Source organism: Cloeon dipterum, chromosome 4 (genome assembly GCF_949628265.1).
Source record: "Cloeon dipterum chromosome 4, ieCloDipt1.1, whole genome shotgun sequence".
NCBI lineage: Eukaryota > Metazoa > Arthropoda > Insecta > Ephemeroptera > Baetidae > Cloeon > Cloeon dipterum.
Window position 1 is genome coordinate 15329239 of NC_088789.1, and position 19733 is coordinate 15348971.

The following is a 19733-nucleotide window of genomic DNA, read 5'->3' on the forward strand; positions in this document are numbered from 1 at the left end:
GTGTGCTTTGTTCGGCAGGCGAGTCAGTCAGTCAGGCCAGGCAGCGACTGTGGGCCAGACCGACGCCGGCTCTCTTTCTCCGCAGCGGCCAAGGCTTTCCAGAACCCCTGCCTGCCTGCCTGCCTGCTGCTTTTCGCCCACTCGTGCCGGGAATTAAACCCACGACCCGCCGTGTGCCGCCGCCGATCGGGCCAGCTAGCGGAGCCAGCCAGTGAGTGAGTGAGTGTCGAGCTCAGGTGGGCAGATCCCCGACCTCCGAGCACCAGGTGACACCGCGCAGCCAACCCCTTGCCTCGCTGGCCGTTGCCCCTGCCAAGGGTAGCCGCCCTCCCGGGCAATCCGCCCTTACATGGTGAGTTCCGATTTTACTGCTTTGGCCCCAACTAACACGGGGTGTGTTAGAAAATGACACAGTCACCGCGACCTGAATTAACAGCTACTATGATGAAATTGCAGCAGACAATTTCCCGTTTTTTTTTAAATTTGTTTAAAAAAAATTATTTTCAACAATTTATGATTGTGGATTTTTCTAGCCATTTAAAATCTAAATAAAATTTGGAAAGATTCCTCCGAGTGTAATTAATTAACTATCACCGGGAAGCACAGGAAGGATTTAAAAAAAAAATCAAATTGACTGAACCTAAACACAATTCAGAGTTTTTCTTGGATTAATAATTATTTCTGGGCTCAATTCGGTTTTGTCCTCCTGGACCTAAAACGGTCTTAGTGAACTTTTTACCAGAAATATTGCCCCCACTCTCATGTCTTATTTTTTCGAGTTGATACAATTATTATTATTTGTGTCGTCAAATTTAAAAAAAAAAGGATTCAATATTAATGTGCATAACATTTCATTATAACGCCCAACATGTCACTCATTTCATTTTAATTTAATTTGAAAAATATTTTTCTGTTGAAATGTTAAATTTGGAGGGGAACTACTCAAATCAATGATTTACCCTTGAAATCATGTTTATGACAATGACCAATATGGAAGAAATAGAGAGCAAACACTAATGTTTCCTCATTTCGGACCTTGGGTTTAATTCACACCTAAAGTTTAATTAGACGTGATTGACTCTGCTTATAAATGAAAGGAACAAGTAAGTGTCGCAGCAGTTGAGAAACGATCCAGAGTGCAGGATGAAATTGATCTTGAAAATTCAACTGCTGGCTGGCACGAAAATGAAGCCGCTATCAGCATGTGTAATTATTATTGTCGCTCATTGTTTGCTAATTGCGCCATTCGGCACTCTCGCACTTTGAAGTGCCCCATTAATATTCAGTAAACGCCTGCTGTCGACACGGAAGACGACACAACCACGCGCGAGCGCGTGTTTTGTGTGCGTGAGACCAGAGATTACTGCGTTTTGATTCATTTGCTAATCAAACGTGTCGATTCACTCAGACGACTCCATCCACACTTTCCTGGTGACAAAAGCCTCATCCGCTTTTTATAAACCCAATCCACGCAGCGGCTTAAAACCAGATTATAGAGGAAAGTCGTGTCTTTCCCTTTATAATTAAAATCGAGGTGGATTAAAGTCACCAAGCGTCAGACGAATATGAGTCAGAACATGGAAAAATAGCGACAAAAGTCCTTAAAAAATTGGAGCTGGCTTTCTTCCTTTTTTTAAAGTAAAAGTAGTGATTTGCTAATAATTTAACATCACTTGTTCTCCATTAGATGAAAAGTAAATATCACCAGTCCACTCTAGGAGTAAAGATATAAGTACTTTATATAAAAGCTTGTTTGAAAAGCCGTGAGGGAGCTATGAAGCTCATAAAAGAATTGAAAATTTATCACTTAAAAAAAATTGAAGCTTGCACCTGCTATTTGGAGAGGCATTCTAAGGATCAAAAGCCCCTTAAAGAAATTAAAAAATCTAAAATACCATTAATTTAACCAATCAAGCGCAGCTATGAATTGAAAAAAATGTCTTGCAGAGAAATGATTCGAGTTGCGTAAATGTAATTAAAATGTGATAAGTATGACAATTGTCAATTTTACTGCTTAAATACTGATATTTTTAGGTGTCTTTAAATAGGATCAGCGGTAGAAAAAAATATAAAATAGAATAATTATTTAAAATACAACAGGCCTCTTTATGGTTATTGTCTTCTCACGTAATTACTATATTTCATCCATGTTAAAAATGAGCAGTGCCTTAAATACAAAAAAAAATCATCTCTACACCAATGAGCAATGAAAAATTATTTTCAATTTTTTCATTTTCGCTTGCCATTCGTTGAAGGAAATTATAAGATCCAACCAATCTTTAATTTAAAATTCAACCTTCTCCATACGAAGTTTCATGAATTTAATATTGATTTTTGTAATTGCATCAAAAGTTAATTTATGTCACGTAGCTGCTAAACAAAAGCAATTATCGCTTTGAAATGGGAAAACTCGCACCGCTCCGAAAAGAGGAAATTAGCTATACGCGAATGGGTTGATTTCTCCTGAGGCCAATTTTGAAATTTTAAACGCACTTCCACTCGACGAGAGCGATGGAAATTTCCAGCTACAGCACTACACGCTAGAGTTTGCAGAAAACACGGTCTGTCCCGTGTATTGTGTCTGCAGCTCGTTTCACTGCGTGTTTCGGTTTCAGTGCTGACTGACTGAGAGTTAAAATAAGGTGTGTAATATGCTCTCTCATCTCGATAATGACGCAAAGCAACGCTCTAGAATTCGAAAGGGAGACAAACACACGACGACGAGAGTGCCGTCAGCGCAGCAAACTGGCTGCAGTGTGTGTGTGTGTGTGTGTGTAAAAGAGAGCAGCTCTCGGGATTTGTTAAGATTATGTGTATATTATTTCCAGCCGCCCAAGCGGTGCATGCGAGTAATTCAATTCATTCGCGTTTTCAACTGCAAGCGAGTAAGACGCGGAAAAGTTTCTTGCGGCTGTGGACCATTGTCGTCGCCAGCATTGAGGATCACAGTCTGCGGTGTTTGCGTGTAATTACGCCTCGCGATTGTGTGTTGTGTCTCAATAATCCGGCTGAGAGCCAACAGCTTTCCTCTCATCCTGTCCGAGATAGTTTGATCCAACTGTTACAATAACAGTGATTATCGAGACTCCCAGAAGGTCCCTATCCAGCCGGGCTCATTCGGAAACTAGCCTCTAAAGAGCGTGTAAATAAATAAAAATAAGCATTGGTGCATGGCTGATTGCCAAGACCTGAACCGGTGGTAATTGGATGGGATTGCAGTGTAATAATAAACCTAGATCTGCGAATAAGGCTAAATTATAGAAGATTAGTGTGTCCAATACATTATAAAACTAACTATCATGTGTGCTGTTACAAGAAATGAAAATATAAATCATGCTAATTATTTCGGTAGCCATTGAAAATTTTTTAACATCTTAAAAAAAATTCCGAGGCTAGATTTTCAAGCATTATGATTTTTTAAATCTTTGATAAGAAATATTGTACACAGAACAAGTCGTTCAATGGCGCCTGGACTAATCAGAACAGCCGTGGTCGCCTTCTAAGGCAAGTTTAGGACGCCAGTTCTACTGCAAATTTTTAAGTGCGACTGTCCTTGTTTAAAAACGTAAGAAATAAAAATGGTTTGGTCGAGATCTTGTAGGTTTGCTTACTAAGAAGCCACTGGTAAAACCTCTTTTATCTATATTAGGACTATAAATTAAATTGAAATCAAGTCATAAATTGCCTGTTGATAATTTTTAAAGCATGTGCTGAAAGCAAAATTAAATTAGCCGAATAAATTCACACTTGATGTAAATGTGAAAGATGAAACTGTTTAAAATGCACACCCTATAAGTACGAAACTCATCACCGCCAATATGTGTGCATAAATCACAGCTGAGCAAAGTGGGATTTGCTAAATGGAATCATAAATAAAAGCGAAGCCACTCTTTTTCAAACCAAGTACAGAGTGTACATAGCTCTCGCCTTACTTTCAATTTGTTCGCAGGCAATAATTAAGTGTGAGTCGACGAAACAGGTCCTGCTTTGGCTGTGGATTGCGGTTGTAAACACTGCTGCAGCTTTTCGTAATCCATCAATTTTGATTGCGTCTCGAAAGACTACTGTCGTGTTGCGCTCATGACGAAACTTTTTGCTTTGCTCCTCTCGTTTGTAATTAAAAGGGGCTCCTGTTCAAAGCTTTGTAATCGCACGACTTGACACACCGCGCTCGTCAAATTTTCCTTCTTGTCCAGCAGCTCGTTAATCTGTCCCTCCACGTATTCACGGAGGCGCAATTGAAATCGCAGGAAGATTACCGAGCATGATTTAATAATTCAACATCTGCTGCCGAAAGTGCCGTTAATCGAGCTGAAAGGAATTTTGGCTGGTTTGTTTTTTGCTCTCGCGTTGCAAAATCGCGGGCAAGATAAATGCGATTGAACGTGAACAAGAGGCGATTTGTCGGGCAGCGAATTGAATTTCCACAATGGACAGCCGCCAGTGCAAAATGTGTTCGGGCGGTGAATTAAGCGAGCGAAAGAGAAATTGAAAATTCATTCTTCGACCCACGCAGCGCACGACTGTTTTTTCCTGCCAATTGCGCACGCAATTTATTGTTAGATCGCTGAAGCAGAGGTTAAAAAACCAAATAAAATACCGCGGGAAAAGGAGACGTTCCTATAGAAAAATTCGACGCAAAAAACCTCTTTATAATCTTAAAATTGGCTATTTATCGGCATTTTATGTTCATTTCAGGTTTTTTATGTTCATTGCATCTTCAAAGATTTTTCGTGTGACAATAAATTAACCAATTTTCGAACTTTCTTCTCGTAAATAGCTTTTTATAATGGAACCAGATCGTAAAATTCCGTAGGATTGCGTGGAAAATAATTTATTTGTCCGCGGCTGAGAAGGTGCCAAGCGTAGGATTGTGTCGATTTTTATCCTTTGGCGGAGATGGATTTGGGAAGCAGATAGAATATGGGCGTCGCGAGAGCTAAGAAATTGCTCTGGCTGGCACGGTGTGAATTCGCCTCGAAAATTTCCCACGCGTTCGTCTTCGCACGCAAATGACCCGAGGAGCACTGACTCCTAAGCACACTTTTAGACAGACTGAATTGAAAAAACCAAATTGTTTTATTGACGTTTACCTTAAAGCGGTGGAAAGCGAACACTACTTAGTAAATCTTTCCTCGTGCAACCACAGCCAGCGAGTCCCGACAAAAAGGTATTGTTCCCTTCGGAAGCTTCAAATCAGCATTCCGAGAAAATGCAGTTGCTTAACTGAATGCATGCATGATTAGATCGGCGAACGAGCATATTGTCCGTCCGTACCGCAGCAGAATTCATACTGCGAGAAATTTTCTGAGAACGAGAAAATAAATTTGCTGCACAAAACGCGAGCGGCAACACAACAATGGGGCCTTGAGCTTGATGCTGATCGGTTCAAGATGCATGAGCAAGAAGTTTTCAGCCCGAGAGATGCTTCACAGATACACAAACGACCGACGACGAGCTGCTCATTCTGCCAGAAAATATGACGGCCGCGCGAAGAGTCCCTCTCCAGCTCGATTTTACTTTTCATACGAAGCCTGCATTAACAAGTTATCGCTAGTTAGCCGAGGACGGCAAAATGAGTCAACGCGCCGGGTTAGAAATGAGTTACGGCCGCTTTTATTCCGCGTATGTCTCTCTGCGGCCCACACGAGAGCGAGTACGGGTTTTGGTCGCGCGGTATGCGGTGCAAAGGCGGAGAGGATTTTTAGTCATCGGTCTTTCCATTCCTCTCAGGTCGTGCCGCGGAAAGGTCGGCTCACTGCTAGAAACGATAATAGGATATTGAAAATAATTGTTTTTGTTATTTTTATACATGCAATGAGACGCATTTTAATGTTTTCCTTTATGAAAAATATGAGTAACTGGGGAACATTTTAAAATTTCAAAAGTGTGTTTTCTAGTTAATAAAGTTATTTTTCATTAATTAGAGTATTATGTTCTGCTATATAATTTTTTGTTGACGATGTATTAGGTTTTCAAATTTAGACGATCGACTGTTATTTTTTTCTAGGTTCCCACATGCAATTTAAAGACACATTTAATTATTCTTAAATTTGTCTAAAACTTCAGATCATTCTCTAAATCTGTTTATACATTAAAGTCAACTAAATTTGCAAAAATACGTTAGAAAGCCGCATCTTTCTATTAGTTTTTCAAAGGGTGATTTTGCAATTGTTTTGTAATTAATTTTTGAGCAAAAATACTATTTTTGACCCATTTTTACGCATATATTTCAATTATATTTGTTACATTTTTAAAAGAGCTCATTTCTATAGGAAAAAACTAACTGTTGGTAAGTTATCTGATGCCTAAAAAAACTCCGCCTATAACTCGACATTGTTTGTAAAAAGTCTTTTAATGATACCTTGTTTAAATTTTTATTTCAAATTTATTCACGTAAAACGAGTTTATCAAGGCAATAAAAATAAAAGGTTGCTTAGAAAAAGTCTAAAATCGACTAAGAAGTCGTTCAAATTTTGCTCTAAAAAGAGTAAAAATAGATAGTTCCTTACTTTTTGGAAACAATAATAAATGCAGTTTCACATCCATGACGATTTATTCATTTAAAACTAATTATTCTTATCGAAATTTTTTGGTTTTATAAAGCATTCCAGCTTACATCTCGAATCCCTTTTTAATTCAATTTATCGATAACATAGATTTATAAATATATTTTAGTTTTTTCCTTAGTTAATAGTTTTAGTATAGAACGAACGGTAGCATTTCAAGTGAAGGACATTTTGCTCCAGCGAAAAATGCTGTGTGAAATTGCGAATCCAATCGTTTAATTCTGGACACAGAGCACAAATTAAACTTAAATTGCGGCAACAAGAGTAGGAAAACTGCTGTTAATCAATTTAGTATCGGTGTGCCACTGTGGCGGCAGCGAATCGGGGGCAAAAAATCAAAAGTGTTGGGTGCGAGAAAATCGGTTCGCAGCGGTGAAAGGCTCTCGGCGGAATAAATGGTGAAAAATCACTTTCCTCGTCGCTGAACAGTAGTATAGAGCTCGGTACACAAAAGCAGTTATCTCATTAGCCATTGTATGCATTATGCATTTAAGCTGAGATGTGTGTGTGTGCGGTGCTGAATTTTATCTTTCCAAGAGAGAAAAGCCGCTGCGGCTGTTGCCTGTCAACCCGTTTCCTTTTCCTATGCTCGACGCGGCCAAATTTAGAGCAACTTGTTGCGCGACTTTTGTTTCACAACGACACAACAGCGCGGCGTACTGCTTCTCACAAAATCGCAGCATTTTCACGCAGATTTTGCTCTCGTGGAGTGAAACGCGGCGTTTTCGCGGACAGTTACAAACGCTTTTGGCTGACGATGATGACGAATATGTTCATATCGCCAAAAAATTGCGTGCAAAAAGGTGAGAGTCAGTACCTTCCGTTTTAATTTATGCGGGAATTCGTCGAGCCACAGATGTTCGCCACCAGCAGCAGGGCCGTTTAATTATAGTTTTGAACGCAGGAGCACTCATTGTAATGCGAGGAATGTCGCGAAAAAAGTAGCTTTCGCAAGAAGATCAGACATAATGTTGGAATATTGTGTTCCTACTATTCTTTTATTAAACAAAATGATTATTTGATTTAGCATAAAATACTTTGTCAAAAAATTTAAAGAAAGCCAAGAAAGCAAAAAAGAAATTTAAAAAAGGCTCTAATCTGTGTGGATTTGAAACTAGGATGTGCAATTACACGTTCCCGTACTGTACAAAGAGCAGTTTCAGCCCCTCGATTAATTGAAAAATTGTTAAACAAATGGAATTCTATATGGCTGGCTTAAAATATCTGCAGTTGAATTGAAAAATCAAAGTTGCATATTTGAACATTAATCACTGATATAAATATATTTCCTAGAATGGTTGCAGACGTTAAAATTTGTAGTTGAAAAATAAATTGGAGGAGGAAATTTTCCATTATTTGCTTGTACGATCAGGAAGCGAAATTTAAAAATTATGCAAGGAGATCAATAGCAAAAATCAATTAGAGCACTATAATTCGCTTGAGATCTATTTAAAAGATATAATTCTTCATAATATGTCCATGCAACATTCTAAAACCTCCCGCGCGAAAGGCTAAAATTATTATTTAAAAAAAAAAATTCAATTTAACATCTTAGAAATAAATACTCTGTAAAATTCCCGCTAAGCACATTATTTTAATTGCAGTTATCAATTGAGAAAAGGTTCTGAGGCTTTTATTTGGTGAAAATTGCCTAAACTGCACGTAACTGTCCGAGTATGTTAGCAAATTTTAGCGGTCGCTTGGACGTGTGGGTTAACGCTTTTGATCCCACTGGAATCCTATTATTTGGCATAATTAGGCTACAAAACGAAATGAAAGAGCGACCACTTAGCTCGCCCGCTCACATGTCTATAATTTCGTGACGTGACTCGCTTTGCTTTCTCTGCGGCAGGCAAGTCTTTCAATTACAATCGAATTGCACTTCACTCTCTTACGTATGCCTTGAAAAAGCGTCGGCGAGTTTACAGCGCAGACGGCCAAGCTCGTCTCGGATTGAGAAAATTAATTTGATAAATACATCTCGGCGCAATGAAATCGAGCAGCAATTACCAGCGAGCGAGCTGCTGGGTGTACCTACTGTAATTGCAGCCGCGCGGTGTCACGAAAAAATGGATGCACGCAGCCAATTAGCATGCATTCCGCTCGGCGGTAATTACTGCAGCACGCCGAGGCACGTCTCCGCCTGAAAAATGCAGCTCGATGCTCTTATATGGAGCTTCAGGAAATCCTCGCTTGTGCTCTAGGGTCATTTCTTGTTCGCTCTTAAATTTAGTGGAATGCTGCATGTTTGTGTTGTAAAAACTAGTAAAATGATACAAACACTCTGTATAATCATCATAAAATGGTGCATCGCAATCGCAGAAGATCATATAGTTAATGAGCAAATTCTTTTTCAAGAACAGAAAACTATGATCTGGTCAGTATATTAGAAAAATAATTTTTTAATGTTGAACCAAGACATTAAAAAGGGAATTTCTGTGGATTTTTAAATAGGACGTGCGTCCAAGAGTAATGAATTTTGAAGCAAAAAATTAATTCACTCGTTCTCATTCTGCATAGCAGCTGTTTCTTCTCCTCAGGCAACATGAACAGTACTTAACCTACACAACAAAATCCAAACTGCAAAGGGTTTTAAATAATTTTTACGTTTATTGCTGTGTAAACAAATAAAATGGAAAATTATTTATGGGTTTGACACCCTTTGACTGCTCCAGCTTTCTAGGAGATATTATAAAGAGTCAAATGGTGCTCAGTTTTTGCAAATCTGATTGTTAGAAACTAAGATTTTGTAAAAAGCGTGTTTTCTTTTGAAGCCCGGCAGAATAAAAAATTAGTGTGATAAAAACTAAATCTCGGTTTTCAAAAGAGTCGCATTTACGAAAAATGCATACCGCTCGACTTTTGTTCGTGTGTAATGAAGTAGTTTCAGGTGTGATAAATACTAATTTCGTTGCGCAGTGAAGGGGCAAACAAAAACAAAATTAAAATTTTACTTTTTTTAGAATGTAAAAAGGGCGTTGAAGGGTTGGCATTGGCACCCTTAGACTACGTCAGCTATCTAGGGTAGGTTAAGACTAGACTAGCGGTCTGCAGTTTCTGCAAATCTGACAATTAGAAGCTGAGATTTGGGCGTGTTTTGAAAACCCAAAAAAGCAGCAATTTTTTAGTTTTAATTTACAAAAATGCTATAGCAAACGTCGTTCCAGATTTTTACTTATCCTAAATAATTTTTTCACAATAAAAGACATATCAGTATCAAAATTAAAAAATCTCAATATATTTATTTTCAAACTTGAGTTTCATTTTAAAAGTTCGATTTTAATTTCCTTGACCTTTGACCTGCCACTTTGAGGTCAGCAGGAACGTTGTTTCACTTGACGAGACGATTTCAACGGTGTACCAATTTTCTGTGTTTTGACCAATTTTTATTGATTAGGAGAAAACTCGAAATTTGAGTGCCCGTAAAACCCGTGCACGCAGAAAAGTTTTTCTCAATGGCATTTTCGGTCAAATAGGGCCTAGTTTCAGTAAAAAAATTATTAAGATCCTCGTCAGACGCCTACCAGAGCTATACCTTCCTGAACACGGCTCAATATTTTTGCGGAGATGAATTTACCGGATTTACTGACCCGATTAAATTCAGCATTAAAAACGTCACTTCGTAAACACATATCTATCTATAAAAATTTAAAAAAAAAATCTGACCATTTTCATTCGTCCTGGAATAAAGAAGGTTTAAGAAAAAAAGTTGCCAACCCCAAGTTCTGCAGCTCTTCGATGACAATTCGCTAATTCAAGTAACCCACTTGCACTGAAGCGTTAACTACATTTCTCATCTTGAGCTCATTGGGAACGGCGTGTTTTGCGTGTCACTCACTCGACGGTGCAAAACGAGAAACAGAGAAGAAAACAGGCAAAAAACGAGGCCTCGCTCAAAACGCGCACACGTACCGATTAATTAATTTGATGCATCTCTCGTGCTCATCTCCCACGAATTTTGAACCTCGTCTCTGCTATAGCACGCTCGCCTTGCCAGCTAATTGCATTACCGTGTAATAATCGCGCCTACAGCTTCTGTGTTTTTACCACAGCATTGAATCTCTACTCTCCCTCGCGTCTCTCGCTCCCAAAGCAAAAACACACAGTTCAGGCTCAGCTGTTGAGAGAAATTGCGTGTCTGCGATAATTAAGACGCGAAAATTAGAGTTTAAGGTACTGTCTAACAACTGGAACGTGTGAATTTAAATTGGGTATGAAATATGGGTTTTCTTTCAGGCCCATCATTATATGGAACATAAATTAATCTGAGACCAGGGAAATATGGCTTTAATTGCTTCAAAAATAGATCGAACAACTTGAGGTTGAACGAGTAAAAAAGTGATGAAATAAATTCATGATAACTGGACGCTATTTAAATAATTTTCCTGATTAAAACATATCGCCTTAAAAATATATAATTGAAAAGAGCTTGCAAGGAGATGAGTAAGAACTATTTTATTGGCTTATAACAAATGTGCTTGCAATTTAACCCTTTGAAAGCTACCACGGTGCTCAGGAAACACCCTGATGTAGCCATAATCTTGTCCTTGAGAACCCGTAAGGTGATCTATGGGTCAAATTAGGATCGAATTGCTCATATTCTGAAAGCTCTCGACTTGGCCGTTCCAACGGTGTGCAAATCTGGCAGATTGAACCAATACAGAGCCCGTCAGGCGTCGATTAAGTCGCTATACATGGGAATTTAATAATGTCGATCCTCGAGGTTTACCCTGATGCCAGGGTTCAAGTTATTACTTGTTCTAATGGTCTTGTCTGACCTCAGGGGTGACCCAAAGCATGTTGTGTGGGTAAAAATCAACAAAAAATGTTCCTCACTAATTACTTCTATACTAACAAGTAACAAATGCTCGCTTTTCAATCTTTGACCCTCCGTGTCTCGAAAACTGCCGGTTTCTCCACAAAATTTTAGTTATTACACACATAGGGCAACATATTTTTCCCCATACTTTGAAAAATCCAAGGGATTCTTCCAGAGAACATTCAGATCTGAAATATAAGCTGAATTTGATTTTTTTTAAATTTGTTGCAAACATAAAATTTAATGTCCGTGTATATAGTTAGGCATTGTTTGGTGCAAGGTTTGTGCTTTAATACAACTCCAGATATTCATGATTTTGTAGACTCCAGTAGGCCCGTTTTTCCAGATTTCACTCTGCTTTCCCGGGAAAGGTAATTCATAAATTTTCACAAAAACTGGTGATTATAACACCTCAATGACTCCAATAACACTACAAATATATCTCCTGAAATCACCCACCAATAAAAATACGTTAACATATCAAAGGTTTCATGGCGCTGCAAATTTTTTTATTCCTTAAAAGCTGCTCAAATTTCTCCCGTCAAGTGTGTCGGTTAAGCAGCGCATGAGAAGAATATATTTAGGTAAAATAAAAGCCTGTCGCGGTTTTCACAGTCGTGACTTCCCTTTTCACTCTCTGTGCCTGTCGATTTGCAATTTGGCTCGATTTTGTTGCAGACCACGGTGGCATGAAGGCACGAGCTTGATCTGAGCGATGGAGGTGGTGCAGCGGACCGGCGGCGACAGTCCGTTCGGACGGCGAGACGTGGAGGAGTGGTCACGCCTTGACGAGCTCACCGGTATGCTGGAGCACGCTCGGGTGCAGACGGACCAATGGGCCGGAATAGATGCTCAAGGTGGCTCGCATAAATATGGAAAAGTGAGTATTTTCGTCCACGTACGCACAAAAAGCCAAGCCTTGGCCTCCCGCCGCCGGCCGGATTTGAATAACAAAAGAATAAGCCGCGTTTGCCCTGCTTTTCGCCGCATTGAAGGCTGCATGTTTGCAATTTAATTGGATTTAAGCGCGGTGCCGCACACATGGTGTAATCCAAACGTTTGCTACGCATGATAAAGTGTGAAAAATGCAAGCATGCAAATTTGCAGAACGCTCTTTTGTAACCTATTTGACTTGCAAATTTACCAAGGCTTATTGCACTGAACCTAATGTATCATATTAAAAATCTTATTTGCTAAATTGAAAGAAAAATGTTCAAATGAGCGTCTAAATGTCATTTTTAGCTTATTCCAGAGTACACCCAGTACACCATTGAACTTTTTGCAGCCTAATGAAAAATGCTTTAAATGCAATTTTTGATCAAAATTTCCTTATACGAAGAGTCCTTATTTCATTCAAGATTTTGCTGGTAGCTTCATAGCTTGTAACACGACTATCAAAAAACTTAAAATCAGCCCATTTTGACCAAACATTCATACAGTAGAATTAGATCGATGACAGAGGCGTGCGATATTTATTAATTTTCCTTCTCAATTCATTCACTTTTCAAAATTTAAAGATGTGAGCACGTAAAAAATGGGGTGGTTACCGAAATATGTTCTTACTTAGATATTTTGCTTCAGGATAAACCATAAACTTAAGGAAAATGGTGCGATCAATTCGACTAAAAAATATATTGAGCTAAATTCATCCTAATAAAAAAGATGACAGTGAAATATTGATAAAGTCACTGAAATTAAGCGTATTTGCTTGGACTTTCAACGTTGTTAAACCACCATGGCCAATGAAAGACATTTTTAAACGGTTCTAAAAATGTTTCTAAATTAAAGTTTAATATTGCATGTTTTTGTGCTTATTTATTAAATCCAGAACGTTTTTTTAAGGTTAGAAAAAATATTCCATTGTCTAAATTTGGCAGTCCTTAAAATTTAATATTGATTTTAAGAAAAGCGATTCTCGCTCAATTTCTATTTTTAAATTTCATGATGTAGCTTGAAATGAAATCACAGAGACTCCTTTTTTTGGCAGAGTTTCTATTCTCCTCATTTCGTGCAGTTTAAATTGAGTTCGTCAACGAAATAGCAAACAATTGAACACTCGGTTTACAGTCTTCTTCCTGGAGAAGTAGTTCACAAATAGCCTTTTCAACCGAATCCATTATGTGTGTGTTGTCCTTGCTTTTCGGCGGCGTAAATCTCTTTCTGGGCGTGAACGAGCCCGCGTTGAGCAGCGTGCAGGATGGAAAATAAAAGAGATTGTTTGTACACACGCTTTGCAGAAGGTGGTTGACGCAAGAAAGACCGGCGAGAAGGGCCAACACCTGCAAAGGCAGCAGCTCGAAGTGTTCCAATCCAAGGTGGCCGGCGGCGCCCTGCAAATGGTCAAAAGCCAGACCTCCTCTGCGTGGTCGGCCCACGGATCCAGGACCACCGGCACCTCCACTACCGTAAGTCTTTCTCTCAATCAGCCTTTGTAATTTCCTTCTTCTCTCCGTATGGTCCCCCGCAGAGTCGCATTCGACTCTTTTGGAAACAAAATAATTATATCAAAGGACCGGCTGCTCTCCGCTTTTGGAAACGGATCTTGTGAATATTTATGGTTATTGTTCTCGAGTCAGCTGATAAAGAAATCTTTCTCTCATTTCACGCGTTGCTCATTTTCTACACCGAGTACATAGTGTTTCAAGACAATTCCAAAGAAATATAAAAATACTCGATGTAATCTAAAACCGTAATATTTTTTTTTTAATTTTGGAGTTTGATGGCTTATGAGCTTTTTAATTTTTTAAACGAATATATAGAATTGAAATTCAAGTTCCGTATCTGTTAGCACAGTAATAAGTTATTATTATTGAAAGAATATATGAGATCATTATATTGCTAACCTTTTTCGATTTACCAAGTATCTGCGGTGGATTGGAATAAAAAATAGCCAGAGGAACAATGGGTCTGTAAGGAAGTGCAGCTGACAAAAGCAATTTATATAAAAACACGCGACGTACATTGACTGAGAGAGATTAAAAATAAACAAACAAACAACGAGTCGAGTGTGCAAGAAGAGAACAAAAAGAGTGGCGTTTTAGGAAGTGCAGTTGAGAAAATGATTAATGCAGCTTGACCTTGTGGTGCCAATGACACAGTAATGGAATGCTTTTAGCCTTATTCGGAACACATGTCAGCTCGATCCACAATAAATCATGAACGATTACGGTTCCCGACTCGAGACGCAGCGTGCAAAATAAGAAAACGTCGAAACTGAAGGATCGCCTGGCGAAAACAGGCGTGGAGAATTCCTCATTGCCGTGTTAAATGAAAACTCAATTCGGCCACGGGAGAGTGTTATTTGCTTCGCTTGTCGCGTACAAGTGTACAGGATAGACCAAAAAGCGCGTTTCAGTTGTCGTTTTTGCTGCGGAATTGAAGATTTCTGATGAAAATATTGTATAGCTTAAAAACTGATGCATAAAAAAGAGTGTTATTGACAAGGACACCTTTATTGAAAAATGAAAGAGAAAATTATTTTGTAAGTTCTCACGCTTGTCATCTGCTGTTCGGCCAGTTCTTCAACTGCAAAAAATCCATGCTGAAGAATTAACTTCATACAGAGGATGGGGCCATTTTTATATTTTAGTCTGTTCAATGTGTGTTAAGTCATCTAGTTTTTGCTATCTAAAGTTATATTTAACTTAATTATTTGAACACGATTTAATTTATTCTGACCCTTCCTTTTCTTCATCAGTGAGTGCAAAAACGCCATGTAGAATCATTTAATTCTCAAGCGAAAGTTGCAAAACTTTTCCCACGCAAACACAGCAAGCTGCCTCATTTACAATTATTGGAACTAGAGCTTGCGTAAGTAAATCGATTGTTTAATGTCCCTCTTTCTCTGGCGAAATCAACCGTAGCGCTATTGAGGATATTGGCAAATGCACATTTTTTATATTGATTGATTGCGATATTCCTAAAAATTCAAGCAGTCAGAGTGATTTAAACTTTCAAGTCTAAAACGTAGCTGAATGAGAGAGTCGCGTTTATCACACGAACCTTGGCATAAAATATACATGTGTAAGCATCATCTTACTCTCAATGCTGCGATGTTTTTTATTTGCATACATCGCGGACGCCACTGACCGGCGGAGCGCGCAAGGTGTGTTATTACCGCATTAATAAGGAAATTAACGCAGCTGCTTCCAAATTTGGCCTGGCGACTTTGTTGCAGCGCAGCTGTGGCGGCAAGGGCGCGCGGGTGGTTAGTTGCGGTCACAGCCAAGGCCCTTCGCCTCCTGCTCCCCTCCGTTTCCCATCCGACTTATTGTTGTCTTATTTTTTGGTCTTGAAGGTGAGCAGTCGAACGCGATGGTCTTCGAGGTCCCAGTCGACGGCGTCCGCGGCCCCTCTGGAGCAGCCAGCTATAACGGAGAACTTCGCCGGCCTTGAGGTGAAATTGAATTTTCAATCTGATATATATCTTTCTGCTTTTCGCTTCCCTAATTTCCATTTACGATGATTTCGTTTCAAAGGTGTCCGCGTGGCCTTGGCTTTTTCGTCTCAAAGGAGCGTTTTTTTTGAGAACCTCATTACGTGCAATTTAAGCGTTTCGCGTTCGGCGAATGCACGCGGCGTGAGGTCATCACAAAAGAAGCCAATTATGTAAACAATGATGCCCCTGCTTCTTCCTGCATATACTTGATTGAGTTTTTTTTCCTTTTTCTAATTCGATTTCTAAAGATCCTTTGTGCCTAGCGTACATAAGCAGGTGTACAACACAGAACACAGCTATTTTAATTGGGAGAGCAACCTGATTGAGAGGAGGTGTTGCCTCACTCTCTGCTGTCGATTTTTATGCATCACTTGCCGAGTTTACGTCTAGATCGTGACCGGAAAAATCGCGCCGGCAATAAAAACGCAAAGCTTTTGCTCTCTTAAGAATCGATTGTATTACTATGCAGCAATCACAAAATTGCAAGTAAAAGTTGTACAGCAAAGCAATATAATTTAAAATGACATAAAAATTGTTGCTTGCAGCCCAATGATTGCGCTATAAATTTATTTATTTACAAATTGGCAAGTTATTTTCATAAATGTGTTCCTAGAAATTTTATTAAAGTAAACCTTTCTCTTTAAATTCTGTGTGTTGTAGCTGAAAATCAACCCGATCGATGTGAGCACCTTGAAAATGAAAGCGAGTGTCGGCCGGAGTGGCGCCATCGGAAGCAGAAGACCACCTTCTGCAAGGTCAAGACGTCTTAGTGCTTCCAAAAGTGGCGGGCCAGACAGCAAACCAGTGGTGGAAGAACCAGACTCGTCGGCTGACGAGTCTCCCGAACCCAGATCGCTCAAGTTCGAAGAGCTGAAGCAGAGTTTGAAGCTGGGCGAGATCCTCGGCCGCAGACTGAGCAAGAGTTCCTCGACTGACGACCTTCCCGTCGGCGATCCAGGCCGAGACAGCGATGACTCGGGCAGTTGGCGCCGCGGGGCGAGGGTGCGCCGTTCGCTGCAGTTCTCCAGCAAGGAGGACGGCAGCTTCTGCACGCCAATGGTGGTCGCGACCAAGAGACACAGCTTTGTCACCGTCGAGTCGCTGAAGGACGTGCGCAGCCGGCTGAAGCACTTCGACCCGGACGACCTGGACTTCGGCGGGCCCACGAGCATTCTGCATAAGAAGGACGACGGTGTCAACAGCAGCAGTGGACTGGTGCGAGCCGTCGAGCACAGCAACAAAATAATGGCTTCCTCCACTACCACAAGCTTTGGTAGTGTCTCCGGAAAGACTGAAGACGATTGGCTCGCTTTGAAATCCGAGCTCATCGAGCCGCTGAGTCTGCAGGTCGACAAGAACAGGACGGTGGTCACCCTGAACGAGCAACTCCAGTCCAAAGAGTTGGTGTCGCCGACCAAGAAGCGCTTCAACGAGTCCTTCGCCTTCTTCCGCGGCGGGCTCTCCCCGGACAACCTATCGCCGACGAGAAAGACGTTCCCCGCCAGACAGAACATGATCACCATTCCCATCATATTCCAGCAAGAGTCGTCGGCCAAGGAGGCTGAGAGGAAGAAGTTCTCTCTTCGCAGTGTGGTCGACTCCGAGGGCTCTCCGCAGGACGCTGAGTCCTTGGGCTGGGTGTCCAAGCGACAGTTGGACGGTTTGGCACCGCTGAAGAGGAGGAGCTGGGCTGGAGACAGCACCCTTTTCGGCCAGTACCGCGACGACGACAAGACCACCTCGCTCGTCTCTGCAATCGAAACCGAGGAAATCAGTCACAGCTCGAGCAGCTCGCACATCAAGAAAAACAAACGAGTGGAATTCTGCAAAACTGAGGTGCATTTCGCGGCTGAGTCCGGCAAATTCAACATCGTGGAAACGGACGAAAAACCGCCCCCGTCCAACAATTTCCGGCGCAGGCGGCGCTCCCACCCGGTTGCCAACAGCCCTGCGGAGAATCCTCCGCCCCAAGTTGCTCAGAAGCCGCCTTTGCCGGAGCTGAGGTTTGGAGACACGGTTTACGAAAAAGAGATGCTGACAGCGATCAACGAGTCGAAGCAGAGCGAATTGGAAAAATCGATCGTTAAAGTCGCCGTCGTGGAGAGCAAAGCTGAACCAGCGCCTGAGCAAAGCAAACAAATCACCGCCACCGCAATTAATAGACCCAGTCCCAGCTTTGAAAACAGACCCCGGCCGTCCTCTTTCCACGACGTCACTTCCATTTCAAAGTCGACGGTAGCTCTCAAATTCCAACCCCCCACAGAAATTCCCAAAACAAGCCCAAACAGCACTCTGGACTCCAGCGGTGGTCCAATGGAGTTGCAAAAGTTGATTAAATCCCTCCGCCCCACTCAAGTGCAACGCCGCTCTGAAGATTTCACCCAGAGTTTACAAATTACTGATGAAGAGCCCCTGCAGTTTTCCGTGCCAGAAAGGATTCGCTACATGGAAGATCGCAAATATAAAGGTTTCTCGACGACGGTCAACGTCAGTGGAACCACGGTTGTGAGGAACACAGAATCCATCTGGCTAGCGGGAAACAAAGACCTCGACAGCGAAGTCGAGACTACAGGTAAGATATTCCACCATTTAAGTATGCACAAAATTAGGGATTTCCGGTTGCTGGGTCCATTTGCTGAAAGTAAAATCAAAATTTTCTTTCAGTGTCAAACGCCATAAAGCTTTCCGTGCACGCATTTTTTCCAGTTGATTGTGTTTTTGTTATCGCCTTCATTAAAAACAAAAATACAAAAAGCTTTCGAATCAGAAACACGCATCATTATATATTTTCTCTATTTTTGCTTCAATTTTCTGTCCACACCGTCTACGATTTGATACCTCGCATGCAAACCACTCTCATTTATACCAACACAAAATATTATACAGATTTCAAAAAATATGAAACTTATTGTCTTGCGTACTGCACACACCTGTTGAAAGGCCCTTTCTCTTACGGGCTAGTCTGCTCTCCACCTACAGTGCATGCGTCTCTGCACTTCAAACTCGAGATAAAATGTTTGAAGATCACCCACCAACGCCTACACACAGCTCTCTCACCACAATTTTTTGCCATTCCTCGCTCGCTCGCTCGCTCCACTAAAAGGGTGCCGCGCACAAAGACTAATTCATAACAAAATCCCGTATGCATGCAATGCCAGTGAGAACCCGTTGGACAAAATGTCTTATTGCTTCGTTGCAGAGAGCGCAGCCAAGGAAGAAAAACTCAAAATTCCGCCGAGCATAAAATTCGAGCCGTTTTTGCGGGGACACGGCTCGAACGGCGTGCTCATCTCACCCTCCTTGATCATGCAGATCGAGAAGAGGGACCAACCCTTGCTCAAACCACTAACCAGCACAAGCAGCAGCAGCAACAATGACGGCCCCAGCCTGATCAGTCACTTCACGTCGCTGAAGCAACTGAAGCAAATGAACGACGAGGCTAGCGACGACGGCTACGACTGCGACGCCGCCGACCGCGAGGTCTGCTCCCTGATGAGCCCTGACGAGCCGCCGATGCCACCACCGCGCCGGCTCAGCAGAAACGCGTCCACCTCGCCGAGCATCGTCTCCGGCAGCTGGAGCAAGATGCGCGTGGTGAGACTGAGTCAGAAGTTCCACAAGTTCCAGAACGGCAAGGAGCCCGACGAGATTGAGACTGCAGCAGCCAAGAATGGATTCGCCCGCTCTGCGATCAATTTGGACGCGTTGAACGAACCCCGATCTCTAGCTCGACGAGGTATTGATAGGGAATAACAATCTATGTGGAATTATTTTAATTTATGTTTCAAACTGAGAGTCTGGTTCGCTATTTCCAACGAAGCAAAAATAGAGGATAGTATTGTGTGCGAATTTTACTTTTACTGCCCCGTTGGACCTAACTAAAAAAGAGTAAAATGAACCTATCAAT

The 19733-nt window shown here is 41.2% G+C and overlaps 1 protein-coding gene across 2 annotated transcripts in view; it reads left to right on the forward strand.

Moving 5' to 3' along the window:
* Window positions 1–19733, forward strand: part of LOC135944268 (proteoglycan 4) — a 25535-nt gene continuing 5802 nt past the window's right edge. The window contains exons 1-6 of one of the 2 annotated variants that reach the window (XM_065491097.1): window positions 1–352; window positions 12067–12268; window positions 13626–13793; window positions 15686–15784; window positions 16487–18398; window positions 19026–19562. In XM_065491097.1, the coding sequence (XP_065347169.1) occupies window positions 12104–12268; window positions 13626–13793; window positions 15686–15784; window positions 16487–18398; window positions 19026–19562 (2881 nt within the window). In that variant the 5' untranslated portion in view covers window positions 1–352; window positions 12067–12103. The remainder of the gene's footprint in view (window positions 353–12066; window positions 12269–13625; window positions 13794–15685; window positions 15785–16486; window positions 18399–19025; window positions 19563–19733) is intronic. The other variant, XM_065491098.1, reaches the window with a different exon arrangement.